Source organism: Callorhinus ursinus, unplaced genomic scaffold (assembly GCF_003265705.2).
Source record: "Callorhinus ursinus isolate GAN/ISIS: 27379988/994484 unplaced genomic scaffold, GSC_fseal_2.0 scaffold4, whole genome shotgun sequence".
NCBI classification, from domain to species: domain Eukaryota; kingdom Metazoa; phylum Chordata; class Mammalia; order Carnivora; family Otariidae; genus Callorhinus; species Callorhinus ursinus.
The window spans coordinates 35,450,914-35,466,272 of record NW_027397066.1 but is presented as its reverse complement, the minus strand read 5'-3'; the positions used below and the strand labels follow the sequence as shown (position 1 = coordinate 35,466,272).

The 15,359-nt window shown below is 37.8% G+C and overlaps 1 protein-coding gene across 4 annotated transcripts in view; it reads right to left on the bottom strand.

Annotated features, from left to right (window-relative positions):
• Window positions 1-7,702: 7,702 nt before the first annotated feature.
• LOC112835727 (glutaredoxin domain-containing cysteine-rich protein 1) overlaps window positions 7,703-15,359 on the bottom strand; it is a 300,261-nt gene continuing 292,604 nt past the window's right edge. For 3 of the 4 annotated variants that reach the window (XR_012377897.1, XR_012377899.1, XR_012377900.1), the window contains one exon: window positions 7,831-7,968. Coding sequence is in view for 1 of the 4 variants with exons in the window: in XM_025887330.2 (XP_025743115.1) it covers window positions 7,789-7,968 (180 nt within the window). In the remaining 3 variants the exon portion in view is untranslated. Of the gene's footprint in view, window positions 7,969-15,359 lie in introns of all 4 variants that reach the window. The other variant, XM_025887330.2, reaches the window with a different exon arrangement.

The window sequence follows — 15,359 nt, the reverse complement described above, 5'->3', positions numbered from 1 at the left end:
CAGAATGCTAGCCGGGGCAGGCGCGGTGTGGAGAATCAATATGGATTTTCCAGATATTGATTAATATTAAGAGTAGTCTTCAGTTTTGCTGCATATAGGTGATGCTTTCAGGACATCTTATATTCTTTTATGAGAGCTATATTCCCATTCAAAGTCACCTTGCCACCAAATTGTGCATTTTGAGTTTTTCAGTGTGTTCTGTGCTAAGTTTAACAGAAGAGTTCAGAAAGTTCAGAATGGGACCAGAACAAGACGTTTCCATCAGAATGAGTAATCCTTCTTTTCTTGGAGGAACTGCGCTTTGAGACATGGATACCTCCCCAGAGTAAAAGAAAAGCTTAGTCTCATCAAGGAATTTCCAACAGGCCAGTGGTTCTCTGAAGATTGCTTCCAGTAAAGCGCAGGTCCCTTGCAGCTGCATGTTCTATGAGACTCTCTCTCTTTTTTAAAAGTGTTATTTTTTAAAATTTTAATATAAATTATACATAAGATGTACAACATGATTTGCTATACATATACATAGTGAAAGGATTAATACAGCCAGGCTAATTAACATATCATCTCCTCACATAGTTACCTCTGCCTGTGTGTGTCCAAGAAAGCACCTGAAATCTACTCTCTTAACAAATTTCTAGTATTCAGTGCATTAGTATTAACTATAGTCATCAGGATGTGCATGAGATCCCTAAGATTTACTCGTTCTACATAATGCAACTTTGTATCTTCTGACTAACATCTCTTTTCCCCACCACCCCTACCTTGCTAACCACCCTTTTACTCTCTGCTTCTATGCATTCCTTTTTTTTTTTTTTTTTTTTTAGATTCCACACCTAAGAGAGATCATGCAGGGGACATTATGCTAAGTGAAATAAGCCAGACACGGAAAGAGACTGTCTCTCAGGGAGGCAGGTGTGGGAGTCTTCCAGGCTTGCGGAGAGCAACATGTCTTCCTGAGTAATTGGGTCTCTGGTCAAACGCCGCAGGTCAAACACGGCCTGCCTTAGAAATGCTGGTAGCTAAGCGATAGCAGCTGCTGTTAAGCCTGAAGGGTGGTGAGGAAGGTAATGGTAAATAACCTTGAGCATATTATCATCAGCGCCCCTGGTTACTGTTAAGGTCACATCAGTTAGCTAAAGCTTTTTTTTTTTTAAGATTTTATTTTCTATTTATTTGACAGAGAGAGATACAGAGAGCACACAAGCAGGGGGAGCAGCAGAGGGAGAGGGAGAAACAGGCTTCCCGCAGAGCAGGGAGCCCGATGCGGGGTTCGATCCCAGGACTCCGGGATCATGACCCGAGCCAAAGGCAGACACCCAACCCACTGAGCCACCCAGGCGCCCCAGTTAGCTAAAGCTTTTTTTAGGCCAGTTCCACTTCACCTACGCTCCAGGTTGGCAGATGCTCCCCATTCCCTCTGTAATAACATTCCTTCTGATGCCTTCTCCCTGCTGATGCTTGCAACCAGGAGAAACACTCTTCTACCAGCAGACAAATAGATCTCCCAGGAATCAGTTGTTTCTTCCCAAATCCGTTAGATTTCTAATTGCGTTAGTAATTATATATATAATTGTATAACTAAATCACATTAATTTTAACTAAGTGAAATAGTTTGTTATTACTCAGTGTCGCATGGACCCGTTAACTATGAGAGCAAAGAGAAAGATGTTTACGAAAACGAAGTTTAACGCCTTTAGAAATAACTGTATAAAATCAAGTACTAAAAAAATATATATTATCAAATTCTTGTGGGTGAGGAAACTACAAAAGATCAGGAGAAAAAATCCCCCAAATCTAAAAGGATATCACATTCAGACTACTTGCCCAAATAGTCTTCACATTTTCACTCCACTTTGAAGAATGCCAGACTGACTTCTTTATTGGATGTGAGGCTTGTGCATGAAAGACCAAACCCTAATCAATATACCAATAATTTAGCCTTTTTAAAAAAGACCTTGGGATTACAAGAAGATTAAAAAACAAATATGCATTTATATTTATTAGGTAGGTGTTATTTTTTTTAAGATCTCCCCACCACCCTTTAATCTTGGTTAAAAATGTTTTCATGGACCATCCTAGCCCTGATGGTATCACTATGCATCCTTAGCCAAAACCAGCGTTGCCTGGCTTTTGAAATACATGGAGAATTGCAGGCAAGAATGTATGAAATTCTAACAGTGTAAGAGCATGGGGCAGACTTTTCATTCCTATTCTATTGCTTGTGTAGGTGTGTATCTTTGAGCAAGTTTGTTATTTGCTTCATTGATTTCCCACTTTATACCAGAAACAAAGCCAGCTCACATGGACACTTAATACCACAAATTAATACAAATATCAAGACTTCAGGAAAATTAATAACATTCTGAATCAGTTTCTTCACAGTATGGTAAAGAATAAGACACCTAAAAACCCAAGCACACTGAAGGTGCCCAGTAAATGTTAGCTCATTTCCTTATCTGGTTAATAAAAAGATACACTGTTGATACATAAATTTATGGTAATTATGAGGTTGTTCTATGCTTCTGTGTAGTGCTTTGTGTTTTTAAAATAGATATACTTTCCTATATATTCTAATTAATTGCACAGAAAAACAATGTGGGATAAATATAGCAGGTATAATGATCTACTTACATTTTATAAAACTGAAATGGATAGACGTGAAACTTCTAAATCAAGTTCTTTCAGAAAGTTAACATAAGTTTATGTTTAAATAAGCCTATTTATGAGCCTATTACTCTCATTAACTTCTACAACCCTATGAGATGTCTGAGGTTTTTTTTTTTTTAATTTCATTACTCTTCCATAATGTTCTTCTTTAGAGGCTCACAAATAATCAGCAGAAAACATAACACTTTAATTCCATGCCAATGCATGAAAAAAAGAATAAAAGAGAAACAAAAACAAATTCCTCCTGAATACAATTGAAAGAGAGCTCTTGTCTGAGATAGGGCCTAAAAATTAGAATTCCCTGTACTATTCTAATTCTCCCTCCTGGTTATACCCCAGACAAGGAGGACGTGGGGACTATGGTTGGATTTGCAGACACATAGCCAGTGCCAGACTAGTCAGGAAATTTCTGGATAAGCCCTACTGCTTCAAAGATTCTCAGAGACATGTTGGAGCTGTGATGAGAATTTGTTCATTGATTGGAGAAACTCTTCCCCCTTTCCTGACAGAAGAGAAATCTGCTCTCAACTAGCAATAATTTGCACCACTGTCTTATTCTGGTCTGGCCATATTTAATTTCCTCTTTTTTGCCCCTTCCTTCCCATGAGGCAACTGTTCTATAGATTGATTTTGTCCTAATCTATAGCTTCATCTAAGTGGAATCACATAGGATATATTCTTCGTTTCTGGCTTAGTTTATTCACATAATGTTTTTGAGATTCATCCATGTTATTGCTAAATCAATAGTTCGGTCCTTTTTTATTACTAGGTAGTGTGCCCCTGTATTAATATACCCATGATTTTCTTATTAATTCTCCTGTCAGCCAGCATCTTGCTTTTTGCCTATTATGAATATAGAGTCCATGAAACTCATACACAATGTGGACATAGGTTTTTTTTTATTTCTCTTGAATAAATAACTAGGAGTAAAATTATTAAGCATACAATTACCTTTATTAGAAACCATCAAATGGTTTTTCTAACTGGTTGCACCAATTAACATTCTCATTAGCGATGTGTAAGAGATCTGGTTGTTATATATCTATGCCAACACTTTAGATCTTCAGTCTTTTAAAAGGTTAGCTATTCTTTTTTTTTTTTAATATTGATTTTCTTTATTTATTTGAGAGAGAGAGAAAGTGAGCACAAGCACAAGCAGGGGGAGGGGCAGAGGGAGAGGGAGAAGCAGGCTCCCTGCTGAGCAGGGAGCGCGATGTGGAGCTTGATCCCAGGGCCCTGAGATCACAACCTGGACAGAAGGCAGACACTTAACCGACTGAGCCACCCAGGCACCCCTAAAAGTTTAGCTATTCTAAATATGATATAGTAATGTTGCATTGTGGTTTTAATTTGCATTCCCCCAATGACTAATATGTATATTTCCCCTTGTTTTCAGCCATCCATTCGTCTTCTTTTGTGAAGTGCACACTTCTTTATTAGATTGTCTTTAATAGTGATTTTTCAGGGTTCTTTATATATCCTAAATATAAGTCCTTGGACAGATATTTGTACTGTAAATATTTTCTCCCATTGTAGCTCCCCTCTTCATTTCTTTTTAATGAGGAGATTTTAATTAAGTCCGATTTACCATTTTCTATAGTTAGGTGTCTTGTGACTTATTCAAAACATCTTTGCCTACCCCGAGACTTTGAAGATAGTCTCCTGCTTTAGTGTTAACATTTTGATCAGAGTTTGTCAGTCTTGACACTACTGACATTTCAGACTGGAGAATCCTTTAGTGAGGGGTGGGGTTATCCTGTGTTTTGTAGGCTATTTAACAGCATCCACGGCATCTAGCTACTAGATGCCAGTAGCAGGAGTGGTGGTAATGGTAGCAGTAGTAGCTTTCAAGGTCGTTTTTTTGCATATGGGAATCTAATAGTTGCAGCATTATTTGTCAAAACTACTTTCCATTCTGCATTGCCTTGACTTGGCATCTTTCTTGAAAATCAATTGACCTTATTGTGTGTGTCTATTTCTCCATTCTCTATTCCATTTCACTGGTCTATTTGTTTATTTTACTCTACTTATTAAACATTTTCTTGAATACCCTAGATTGTTTGCATTTTTATATAAATTTAAAATTATTGGTCAAATTCTACAAAAAATTTTAGTTGAGGATTTTAGTTGAGATTGCACTGAAACTATAGATATCTTTAAGATGTCATCTTCCAATCCAAAACGTGGTATATTTCCTCATGTATTTGGGTTCTATAATTTCTCAGCAAAATTTATTGTAGTTTTAAATGTAGAAATCTTACACATATTTTGTAAAATGTATTCCATATACTTAAAGATGGCTGACAGCATTATAAATTGTATTATTTTAATTTTATATTCTAACTGTTTGTTACTTGTGTATTGTATTTCTAATTTTTATGAAATGACTTTAACTCCAACAATTTTTAACTTCACTTTGAAGTTCAGTAATTTGTAGATTTCTTTGGGTTTTCTACATGCCAATCACATTGTTTACAAAGAATGAGCCTTATTTTTTCCCAATCTTTATGACTTTTTGTTTTCTGGTCTGTTTCACTGGATAGGACCTTCATCATAATATTGAATAGAAGTGATAAAAGTGGACATTTATGTACTCTTCTTGATCTTAGGGGAAAAGTATTTAATATTTTTACCATTAAGTATAATGTGAGCTATAGATTTTCATACTCAATGAGTTCCTTTCTATCTTTAGTTCAAGAACTGAGTTTTGCTCTAGCAAGCAACCAAAGATACCATGATACCATGGAAGCTTTGTTTTTGGTCTTCTAAAGGCAAGGTGTTTTTTTTTTTTTTTCCCTTTTCTTTACAATATAGCCCTTAATCTTAACTTGGTCTTAACTCTAAATATGGGGCTTTTCTGGGATTTCAGGGAAACATTGTGTTTACCACGTGAACTCCAAACTCTGACTTTGCAAGATGAGCAGCTGTTGAAATTTCTGCTCAATTCTCTGGTCTCTCAGCTACTTCTTTCCTCTGGGTGATATTGTGATTTATAATAAATATATATTTGGTCTTTGTGCCCTTTTCTGGCACAGAGCTAAAACCCTTGGAATTTAGGACAGTTTCTGAGTTGGTGAACATGTGGCAATGCTGGGAGAGTGACATGTTGGGAGAGGGTGTAGAAGTCCCTTTCCCCACACCTCACCCTATGCGTCTCTTCCATCTGGCTATTCCTGAGTGATAACCTTTTATAATAAACTGGTGATCTAGTAGGTAAGATGTTTCTCTGAGTTCTCTAATCAATCCCGGATTGGGGGTCTTTGGAACCTTGTATCTCTAGCTGGTTGATTAGAAGCACAGGTGACAACCTAGAGTTTTGAGAGACATCTGAAGTGGTGGTGATGGGAGGGCCGTCTTGTGGGACTGAGCCCTTAACCTATGGGATCTGACACCATCTCCCGGTAGACAGTGTCAGAATTGAGTTGAACTGTAGGACCCCCAGAAGGTGACAGAGAATTCCTTGGTGGTATGGGGAAAACCCACACACACTGAAACTGGTTACTCTGCATAGGTCAGTTAGGAATCAGCCCAGGATTTAGGTGGAACTAATAAGCCGATTTGGTGGCTCCTCTTTGTTTGGTTCTCTCATTTCTTAGAATTTTCCATTTAGTTCCAGGCATCCTGCAACCGCAAATGTCAACATTTATTTCTTTAGTCAGATAAGTCTGCACTTTCATTATGGGCTAAATTCTGTGCAAACTGGGAAGTGTTCTCAGAGAATAAGCAGGGTCAGTGTAGATTCATTTGTTTGTTTCCCTTCTTCCAGTGATTGAATCCCTTCCAGTTCCTTTCTGGTTGTAGTCGTTTTCCAATGCCTTTGACAGTTGTTATTTTTCATTATTTTGTTCAAAATAAATGTGTTGTGAGTAGGATGCTTAGCCTGCTATAAACCGTTCCACTCTCACTGATTGTCGCTCCCCATATTGGATTTCTTACAGTTCCTCAAACACACAACTTTTCTGTGACCTCTGGGTCTCCACATCCGCTATTCCTTTACCTGGAGCACAATCACCCTTGCCCTGTGGCTACCTTGTTTCCAATTATCCTTCATGCAGGAGTTGAAACATCAGTTGCTCCACCAAAGTCTTTTTTACTATTTCTAATGCACACAGGTTGGTCCCGTAGCACACTGCACCATTTGTGGTATAAGACTCAACTTGCCTATACTTATTTAACACTTTCTTCCTTCTTAGAGTGTAAGCCGCTTGAGAACAGAAACCATACCTTATACTAAACCTCACTGAGAAGAAAGTACTCGGTAAAGATTATAGCTTTTTACAACGCCAAAGTGTAAAATGTTTTGATTACCTTTTCACAAATATTGAGCAAGTGATTTATTAAAGTCATTCATAAGGGAACCCATCAGGATACAGATGCATGTACAGGTAGGCATCAACCAATAATTATAACAAAATTTTTTTTGTCCACTTTGCTAACATTGCCTGTGTGTTCAAACTATGTCTGGCTCAGAAGCACAATAGCACCTTTTTGGAGGGCATTCAGCATCTATAGCACAAAGCAAATATTTAAAAAACTAAGCCCAGATAAGTCTTCTGGTGGCTTTTATATACATCATCACCAAGAAATCCACCTGATAACATGAATGATTTATCATTCATGTCATGAGCTCCAAGACTGTTTTACAGCTTTAAAAAAATCTACTAAGTATAAATATGATCATATTCTTTTCCACTATCCAGAGCTCTCTTCCCCTCTGTAGCTGAGACACATAGAAATGTGTTATGCATCTCGGAAGTTGGATTAACTCATTCTAGACAAATGGGTGACACTGCAATAGGCACCATTAGACATATTCGGTCTTCTCTTCAGAAAACCAAACACATTTAACAAATCAGAGTTTGGATATCCTGGAATGCTCCTGGGTACTCCATTAATTTCAAGTAGGAACGAGGGTCTAGCACAGGGCATGGCACATCGTTGTGAAACAAACATTTATTTAATAAATCAATGAAAATGGCCACAGCAAAAATTCAAAACAAAGGCAATTACAATAAACAAAGTTTATTGATTAGTCCATAAACATGACCTTTAAAAAAAAAAAGTATAAACCATACAACTGACTCTGGTAAATAAAACAAGGTGCTCCCCGGGTGGGAGGTCCACCTAACCAGCACAGCTCTTACAGCGCTGAAGACCATTCTCGTTGCAGGCAGTACACTTCAAAGCTTTGAAAGAGTCTGTAAAGCAGTTTCGAAACACTGACATCTTGCTCCCATGGCAGACAGAGCACGGAAGAAAGCCAAAGCCTCCACAGGAGGGACACTCATGTGGATGCTGCACTCTCTGTAGAGGGACAAGAGAGGACAGAAAATGCGTTAGCATGAACAACTCAATCAGCCTTCCTGTCATTCTGTATTGTGGATGGTCGTAAAATAATATTGGCATAATATGGCCGTGGACTTGAAATCAACGGCCATTTATGCACATTAGACCCAGGGGGAAAGTTCGCTGAAGTTTTCCTTATTATCCCATTGACGGCCATCAATCGCACAACCTTGGTTTGTGGAGGCTGGTACATTTTAGGTTAAAGGGTCCATATCCCAGGAAATCTATCATATGAAAACACATATTTACAAACCAAGCAATTCAGGAAATGGTTCTTCGCATTAGGGGAAAGTACGGTAGCTTTCCCTTTAGTATCTCTTGACAGTTTTATATCTTTGTTTATAGAAGAGTATCATTAATAGTGAGTCTGGAAAATCAGAAAACAAAAAGCTGAAGAGTGGAGAAGCCACTACCAACTGAAGATTTGTTGTTGTATTGTACATTTGAATAATGCTTTGTTTTTTTAAAAAGCACTTTCAAATGCCTTATTGCGTAGAATCTTTCCTTACCCCATCCTTTACACATACAGACACCTTCTACTGCAAAACAGATAATTCAGGCATCTTTGCCCTCATTAAGGAAATAGACATTGAAATCTTAAGACATTTATCTAAGTCCATAAAACTTCCCACAATGGCTATCCGCCATTCTACCTCAAGTAAAGATAGAATACCCTCCTACTAGAATAAAAATAACTATGCGGTATGTTGAGGATAATATTTTGAAAATTATTCACACACATTTCTATTTGCTTCTTTGAACACATATCCTTTGCTGGAGTCCACTAGTGGTATCCATCAGCTGTGGGGAAATTAGGACAGAGTCATTACAGAATGAATACAAGAAGAAAAGTGAAGTAAGACCAGGCTTCTGACTTGCAAAATAGGAGTCTGCAGCAATGTTTGAAAGCTTGGCTTTGTAAAGAGAATAATTGCTAAAATAAGATTGGGAAATATGAATCTATACACACCCACAGAAATACACTCAGACAAACATATTTTACATACACATATGTATGGCTGTTCTCTAGAGACTCACAACTGCACATACTAAAGCCTCCAAAGCACCCAAATGAAAAGGAACCTGATTAATTAGGTTTAACCCATCATTTCCCCAGGACATACAGCTATGTTAACACTTTTCCCAGGAAACAACTATAATTCTCTCACAATTAGTACCTTAAGGAATGCACTTTGAGGAACAAACATTAAGGGCATGATTGCCTGAAAATCTGTATGTTCCCAGACTCCTTTTCAGATACACATTTTCTCTATATAGCAACATTCGCTTGCAATTACAGTTTGACTTAGCTATTACAGCAAGATGGCAAAATACATGTAATATCTCATTTTTAGTGCCACTTTGATGGAAAGTAGTGACTGGCAAGCTGAATGAAACAAACAAGGAACTTTATAGAGACTACAGATTCAAAACTGTCCCAGAAAGTTAGATTGAGCATGTACAGCAATCTGGTTACTATGTAGGTGGGTTCTTGTCATTCCTTTGTGCAAGAATTGACCAACACATGGTAGTGTGAATTTATAATTTTACATAACACTAAAAAGTCTTTAGGGGCACCTGGGTGGCTCAGTCATTAAGCGTCTGCCTTCGGCTCAGGTCATGATCCCGGGGTCCTGGGATCAAGCCCCGCCTGCTTGTGTTTCCTCTCTCGCTGTGTCTCTCTCTGTCAAATAAGTAAAATCTTTAAAAAAAAAAAAAAAAAGTCTTTAGAAAAGCCCCCTCTTTAGGAAATGAAGAAATTCCTTCATAGGAAAGGGAGCTACTTTTAGTAGCTCTCAAGATAGGAAATGAAGGTAGTTTAAAAGCAAATTATAAGAGAATTAGTAAATAATGGTGTTCTTATCAAATTCTAGAAAAATATGATAAAGATAGGCCCTTGACATTCACTAGAGCTATGCTAGAAGTTTATATTAAAAATATATAATGACTTGTACAGCAAGAGCCCCAACTTGTCAGAACAGATGTTGGGCTGGCCTAGGTCCTGGGGAAAGGAACTGCAGGACCCTTGAGTCCAGGACTTCACCCATTAGTGCTAGATTATAATTAGGTTTGGGTTCCAAGTGGAATAGGGTTATCAAATTTTGCAATTAAAAATATGAGATGCCCAGTTGATTTGAATTTCAGATAGACTACAAATAAATCTCTGTATAGGTTTGTCCCAAATATTGTCAAACTATGGAAACAGCCCAAGTGTCCCTTGATACTTGAATGGATAAAGAAGATGTGGCAGATACATGCAATGGAATATTACTCAGCCATCCAAAAGAATGAAATCTTGCCATTTGCAAGGATGTGGATGGAGCTAGAGAGTATTACGCTAAGTGAAATAAGTCAGAGAAAGACAAAAATCATATGATTTCACTCATATGTGGAATTTAAGAAACAAAACAAATGATCATTGGGGGGAAGAGAGAGAGAGAGAGAGAGAGAGAGAGAGGCAAACCAAGAAAGAGACTCATAACTATACAGAACAAACATAGTTATCAGAGGGGAGGCGGGGGGTGATGGATTAAATACGTGATGGGGATGAAGGAGTGCACTTGTTGTGATGAGCATCAGGTGTTGCACGTAAGTGTTGAATCACTATATTGTATGCCTGAAACTAATATTACACTGCATGCTAACTAACTGGAATTTAAATAAAAACAAAAAAAAAGAGCAAATCCCATGGTCTTTCCTCTTTAATAGTAGTTTTTAACTTTATTTACATCCATGCTTGTCTCCAATAACATATTACATGGGATCCCCAAACCTAAAAGAGTTAACATGATAAGTGCTGTGACTGAAACAGAAGTGGGGGGAGGGTGAGTGGGTCTGGAGCTCCCACTGGTCTATTAGCCTCCAGGAATCTCATTCCTGTTAAGTCATCCAGCACAATCTACTCCATTTGTTCTTCTAATAAAAATAAATAATTCAGTCATTTCTAGCTGTGTCCTCCAGAGAGCACTTTTGTTATAATGTTATACTTTCGTCAGACTGTGGTTCCAACTTAAGAGAGTTTCAACAAAGAGAAAGAACTGGCTTGGATTTGATGTATTAGATACAGCTAAATAGACGGTTCCGCCATCAGGACAGATGTTGAAACAGCTAGAAAAGTCCCCTAAGCAGGGACAATGTTCTAGGAAGGAGGAAGAAGGAATAACCGAAGTTAACAATAGTTATTATTCATAGCAACAAAACGGACTTTCTCTTTCAATGAAGAGATTTACTGCAGAAACACTGAATGTGAAGCAATTAGTTCTTCCGTGCCCGTAGCCCAGCAAAGCAAGAAATTATGCAGACCTGGGTGAGAATAACACACAGAGGACTGAGTCTACAGAATGGCCATTCTTTGGAATGGGCGTTTGGGTAGAAGCATGTCTCTTTGGGGTGGAATTCAAGAAAAAAGGAAGGAGAACTCATCCTCTCCTTTTACGTATTTCTGTTCACATATACTTGGTGAGAGATTTTAAACAAATAGATACTCAGCAGGTGAGACACTTTCATGTATTCATCCATTCCACAAATACTGAGTGTCTACTTGCCAGACACTGTACAAGGCACTGGGGATAAAGCAGGGAGCCAGACACTTTCCTGTTCACTTCATAGTAGCTCTCAGCCCTACCCTTAGGTCTTTGCATAAGTCTACTCCATACTGCAATCATCTGAATTGAAGCACAGAACTCCAGAGTCTCTAACAAAGGACCAAGGGGACAAAGATAAAAGGGGAGAACTCATGAATGGCTATCACATAGATTTCCTTTGTAGCACAAACTCAAATTCAGAAATATAAAGAGATTTTCCCCTTATCTAATATAGAAACATCAAAGGGTTTCAGTGTCTTCCTCGAGATTAGGAAATGAATATATTTATTACTTTTAACCTCAGATTGCCCTTTCCTATTCTAGTAGAGCTTGAAAGACTCATGTATTCCAGCAAAGAGGAAGTGATTTATCTGAGTTCCTGTAACCATAAACCTCATCATCTAGATTGTCTATGGAGCAAATTTATCCACATAACAGACTGTCAAAGAGTGCACACTTGGCATATAATCATCTCTGGACAATTTACCTCTGTCCATGTATTTTGTTTTAAACTATAGTCAACAACTTAATTCAGCAAATGCTTGTTAAGTGCCTGCTAAACACCTCTGTCTGATCAAGCTGCTAATAGACACAATCTTTCCTGATAATCAGAGTTTCCAGCACCCTCAATTTGCAGACTTGAGAAAGAAGCCACTGAACAAAATGCAGACACAGAGGAAATTTGTAGCTTACTATCCTAAATGTGTAAGTCTAAATACACGAGTCCGATTCTTGAACCCAGGGTGATGGCTTGCCACAGACCTACTTAAAAAGATGTTCAGATTTCAGAGAGAGGCAGACAGGGTACATGGCCTGATTTCCCAGGTGAGTGGGTTCTGCTCTCCTGCTGTGGTCTATGAATACGCCATGGCCACCCCCAGCGGGAGGGGCAGGGGGGCGATCATCCAGAACTCTGCTTCTCCAGGGAGGGTTAGGACAGTTTCTGACAGCTCCAATGCCCCGTAAAAATACCCATAGCATCCTCCATGTGCAGCTGAAAATCTTACTTCTGTTCTTCATGAACAATAAATAAGTAGTCACCAGCCCTCAGGGGATAATCAGATTTTTACAAGAAAAAAGTACAGGGAATGGACACTATGTTGGCAATCTCATTAGAATGACAAGAATGTTTGTTCATATCTTTAAAAAAAATAGCGAGGCTAAAGCTTACTTGGAGCGTCTCTACCATCTGCAATCTTTAATTCAGTATCTGCCAAAACCAGGTGTTTGTTAATACATCTCAAGGCTCCCGTGGCTTTCTCTGTGTGGACACCAGCAGGATCAGCTATCCATCATAGTTATTGTTTAGGGGGAGCCTTAAACACTTCTTTGCTTCTAATCTCCAGCTTGTTTATTTATATAAAGGAATTCATAAATATATAAATAAATAAATTTTACTCAAATGGTGTTTTCATTTCATCCTTCTCACCCAAGCATTATCCTACATAAAATACTGAAAACTAGAACCTGAATTATGAGGACCAGGACAGTCATTGTCTACCATGTAGGACCAAGTAACAGCAAACCAGAACTTGGCAAGATCTGTCTGGTTTCTCTTGAAAGTTATCACCAATTTACCTATCTTCCAGGATGCCCCACCCCTAGTTTCCAAGATCCTAGTGTTAAAATCTAGCCTGTTCCCTGGATCTAATGCTCTGTCTACTTGAGCCTTGGGTCTTGCCACATATGGTCAGATTTCCCAGACAACTACATGCCACTTAATTTGAGAGTCGTGGCTACATAGATTCATGCTTAAGACCATGGGCTTTGGAGTCAAGGTGATTAGAATCACGACTCAAACACTATGTGTAAGATCTTCAGCAACTGATCTAATCCTCTGTGCCTCCATTTCCTTGTCAGTAAAATGCGGATAATAACAGAACCCAACCTGCAGAATTGTTGTGAGGTTTCAATGACTCAGTACATGTAAAACATCCAGAATATTACTTGCTGCCTAGTTAAGTCTCCAATGTTTCCAACCTCATGAATATTTAACTCCTACTCTGCTGCCAAAAGTCAACTTGAAGAATGGGATGGGTTTAGACCTGAATCTTGCATCCTTTATCCACTTTTCTTGGCTCTTCCAATTGCCTCTCCTGAAGGTCAGTATCATTACCTAGGTTAGTGAGCCTTAAGCCTCTCTTTCAGCAGAGTTTAGGGCTTTCTTGGACAGCTGCAATTTCTCTACCAGTTTTGTTATATGGGAAAAACAGCCCAACAGAGTTATAGCACCTTTCAGCAACTACAGCAGCAGAAGCCAGTACTATACAATTCTTTTCAACATTACCAATAGTCTTAAATATTTGCACTTTATTTTTGTCATCTGTAGAATGGAGACAGACTTAACGAAGAGAACAAAATCTTCTTTCCAAAATTCTTTGAGCTGAGAGAGAAAGGTTATATTTATATAGCATGATGGTGTTAATCAAGTTGAATTAACGGATTATAGACTCAAAGAATAAAAGTTCATGAACAGCTAAGCCAATCATCAATCTTTAAAAAGAACAATGAGAGAGATTTACCCTATATGACTCTAAAAGATGCTGTTAAACCACAGAAATGAAAACAGTATGACATTGGTACAGTAAGAACAGACAATGGAACTGACTAGAGAGCTCAAACCAAGGCCCAAGTATAAATGGGGATTTACTATGATATAAAATTGGCACAACAAAGCAATAAAAAAATAGTAGATTATTTAATAGATGATTGGGGTAAATCAGAGGGGGAGACGAACCATGAGAGATGATGGACTCTGAAAAACAAACTGAGGGTTCTAGAGGGGAGGGGGGTGGGGGGATGGGTTAGCCTGGTGATGGGTATTAAGGAGGGCACGTTCTGTGTGGAGCACTGGGTGTTATGCACAAACAATGAATCATGGAACACTATATCAAAAACTAATGATGTAATGTATGGTGATTAACATAACAATAAAAAAATTTTAAAAAATTAAAAAAAGAGAAAAAAAGAAAATGAAGGGCAACCCTGTTGGGACCCTTCTCACTCCTGAGAACTTTTTCTGTATCTTCACTTAATAAACTTCTATCGCTTTACTAACAAAAGAAAAGAAAAGAAAGAAAGAAAGAAAGAAAGAAAGAAAGAAAGAAAGAAAGAAAGAAAGAAGAAAAGAAGAGAAAATGAAAGTGCATTCTATATGAATTAAGACCTAGATGTGAAATGTTATAAAGTTAATAGAAAGTAATACAGGATGATAATTACGTGACCTTAAGATGAAAATTTACTTCATTATGAGGAAGAATGATCAATTTGATTATATCAGAGGATTTCTATTGGATGAAGGACATCATGAAAGAAACTGAAAAAAGGAAAGGAAATATTGACAATGACTAAAACAAACAAAAAAATTAATATTTAGAATACAGAAGGGGCTTCTGAAAACCAACCAAGAAAAAAAAAAGACAATTCCAAGACTTTTATGATGTAAGGTGTAAGAATACACAATTCACACAAGAAATTTAAAATCTAACAAGCTTAAATGAGATACCTAAACTCAGTGGTAATCAGGAAAATGTAAATTAGAACAAAGGGGCAATATATATTTACACCTATACCCTAGCAAAAATTAGAGAACAGTACATTAGAGAACAATATAAAAGAGTAAAGAATGCAGAAACAAAAATAAAAGAATGTGGGAACACACTAAACTTCTTTCTCTACAAGAGGGAATATCTGCAAGATGCAACCATTTCAGAGACCCATCTACCTGGAAAATTAAGTGTATGCTTAAGCAATTTCTACTCCCAG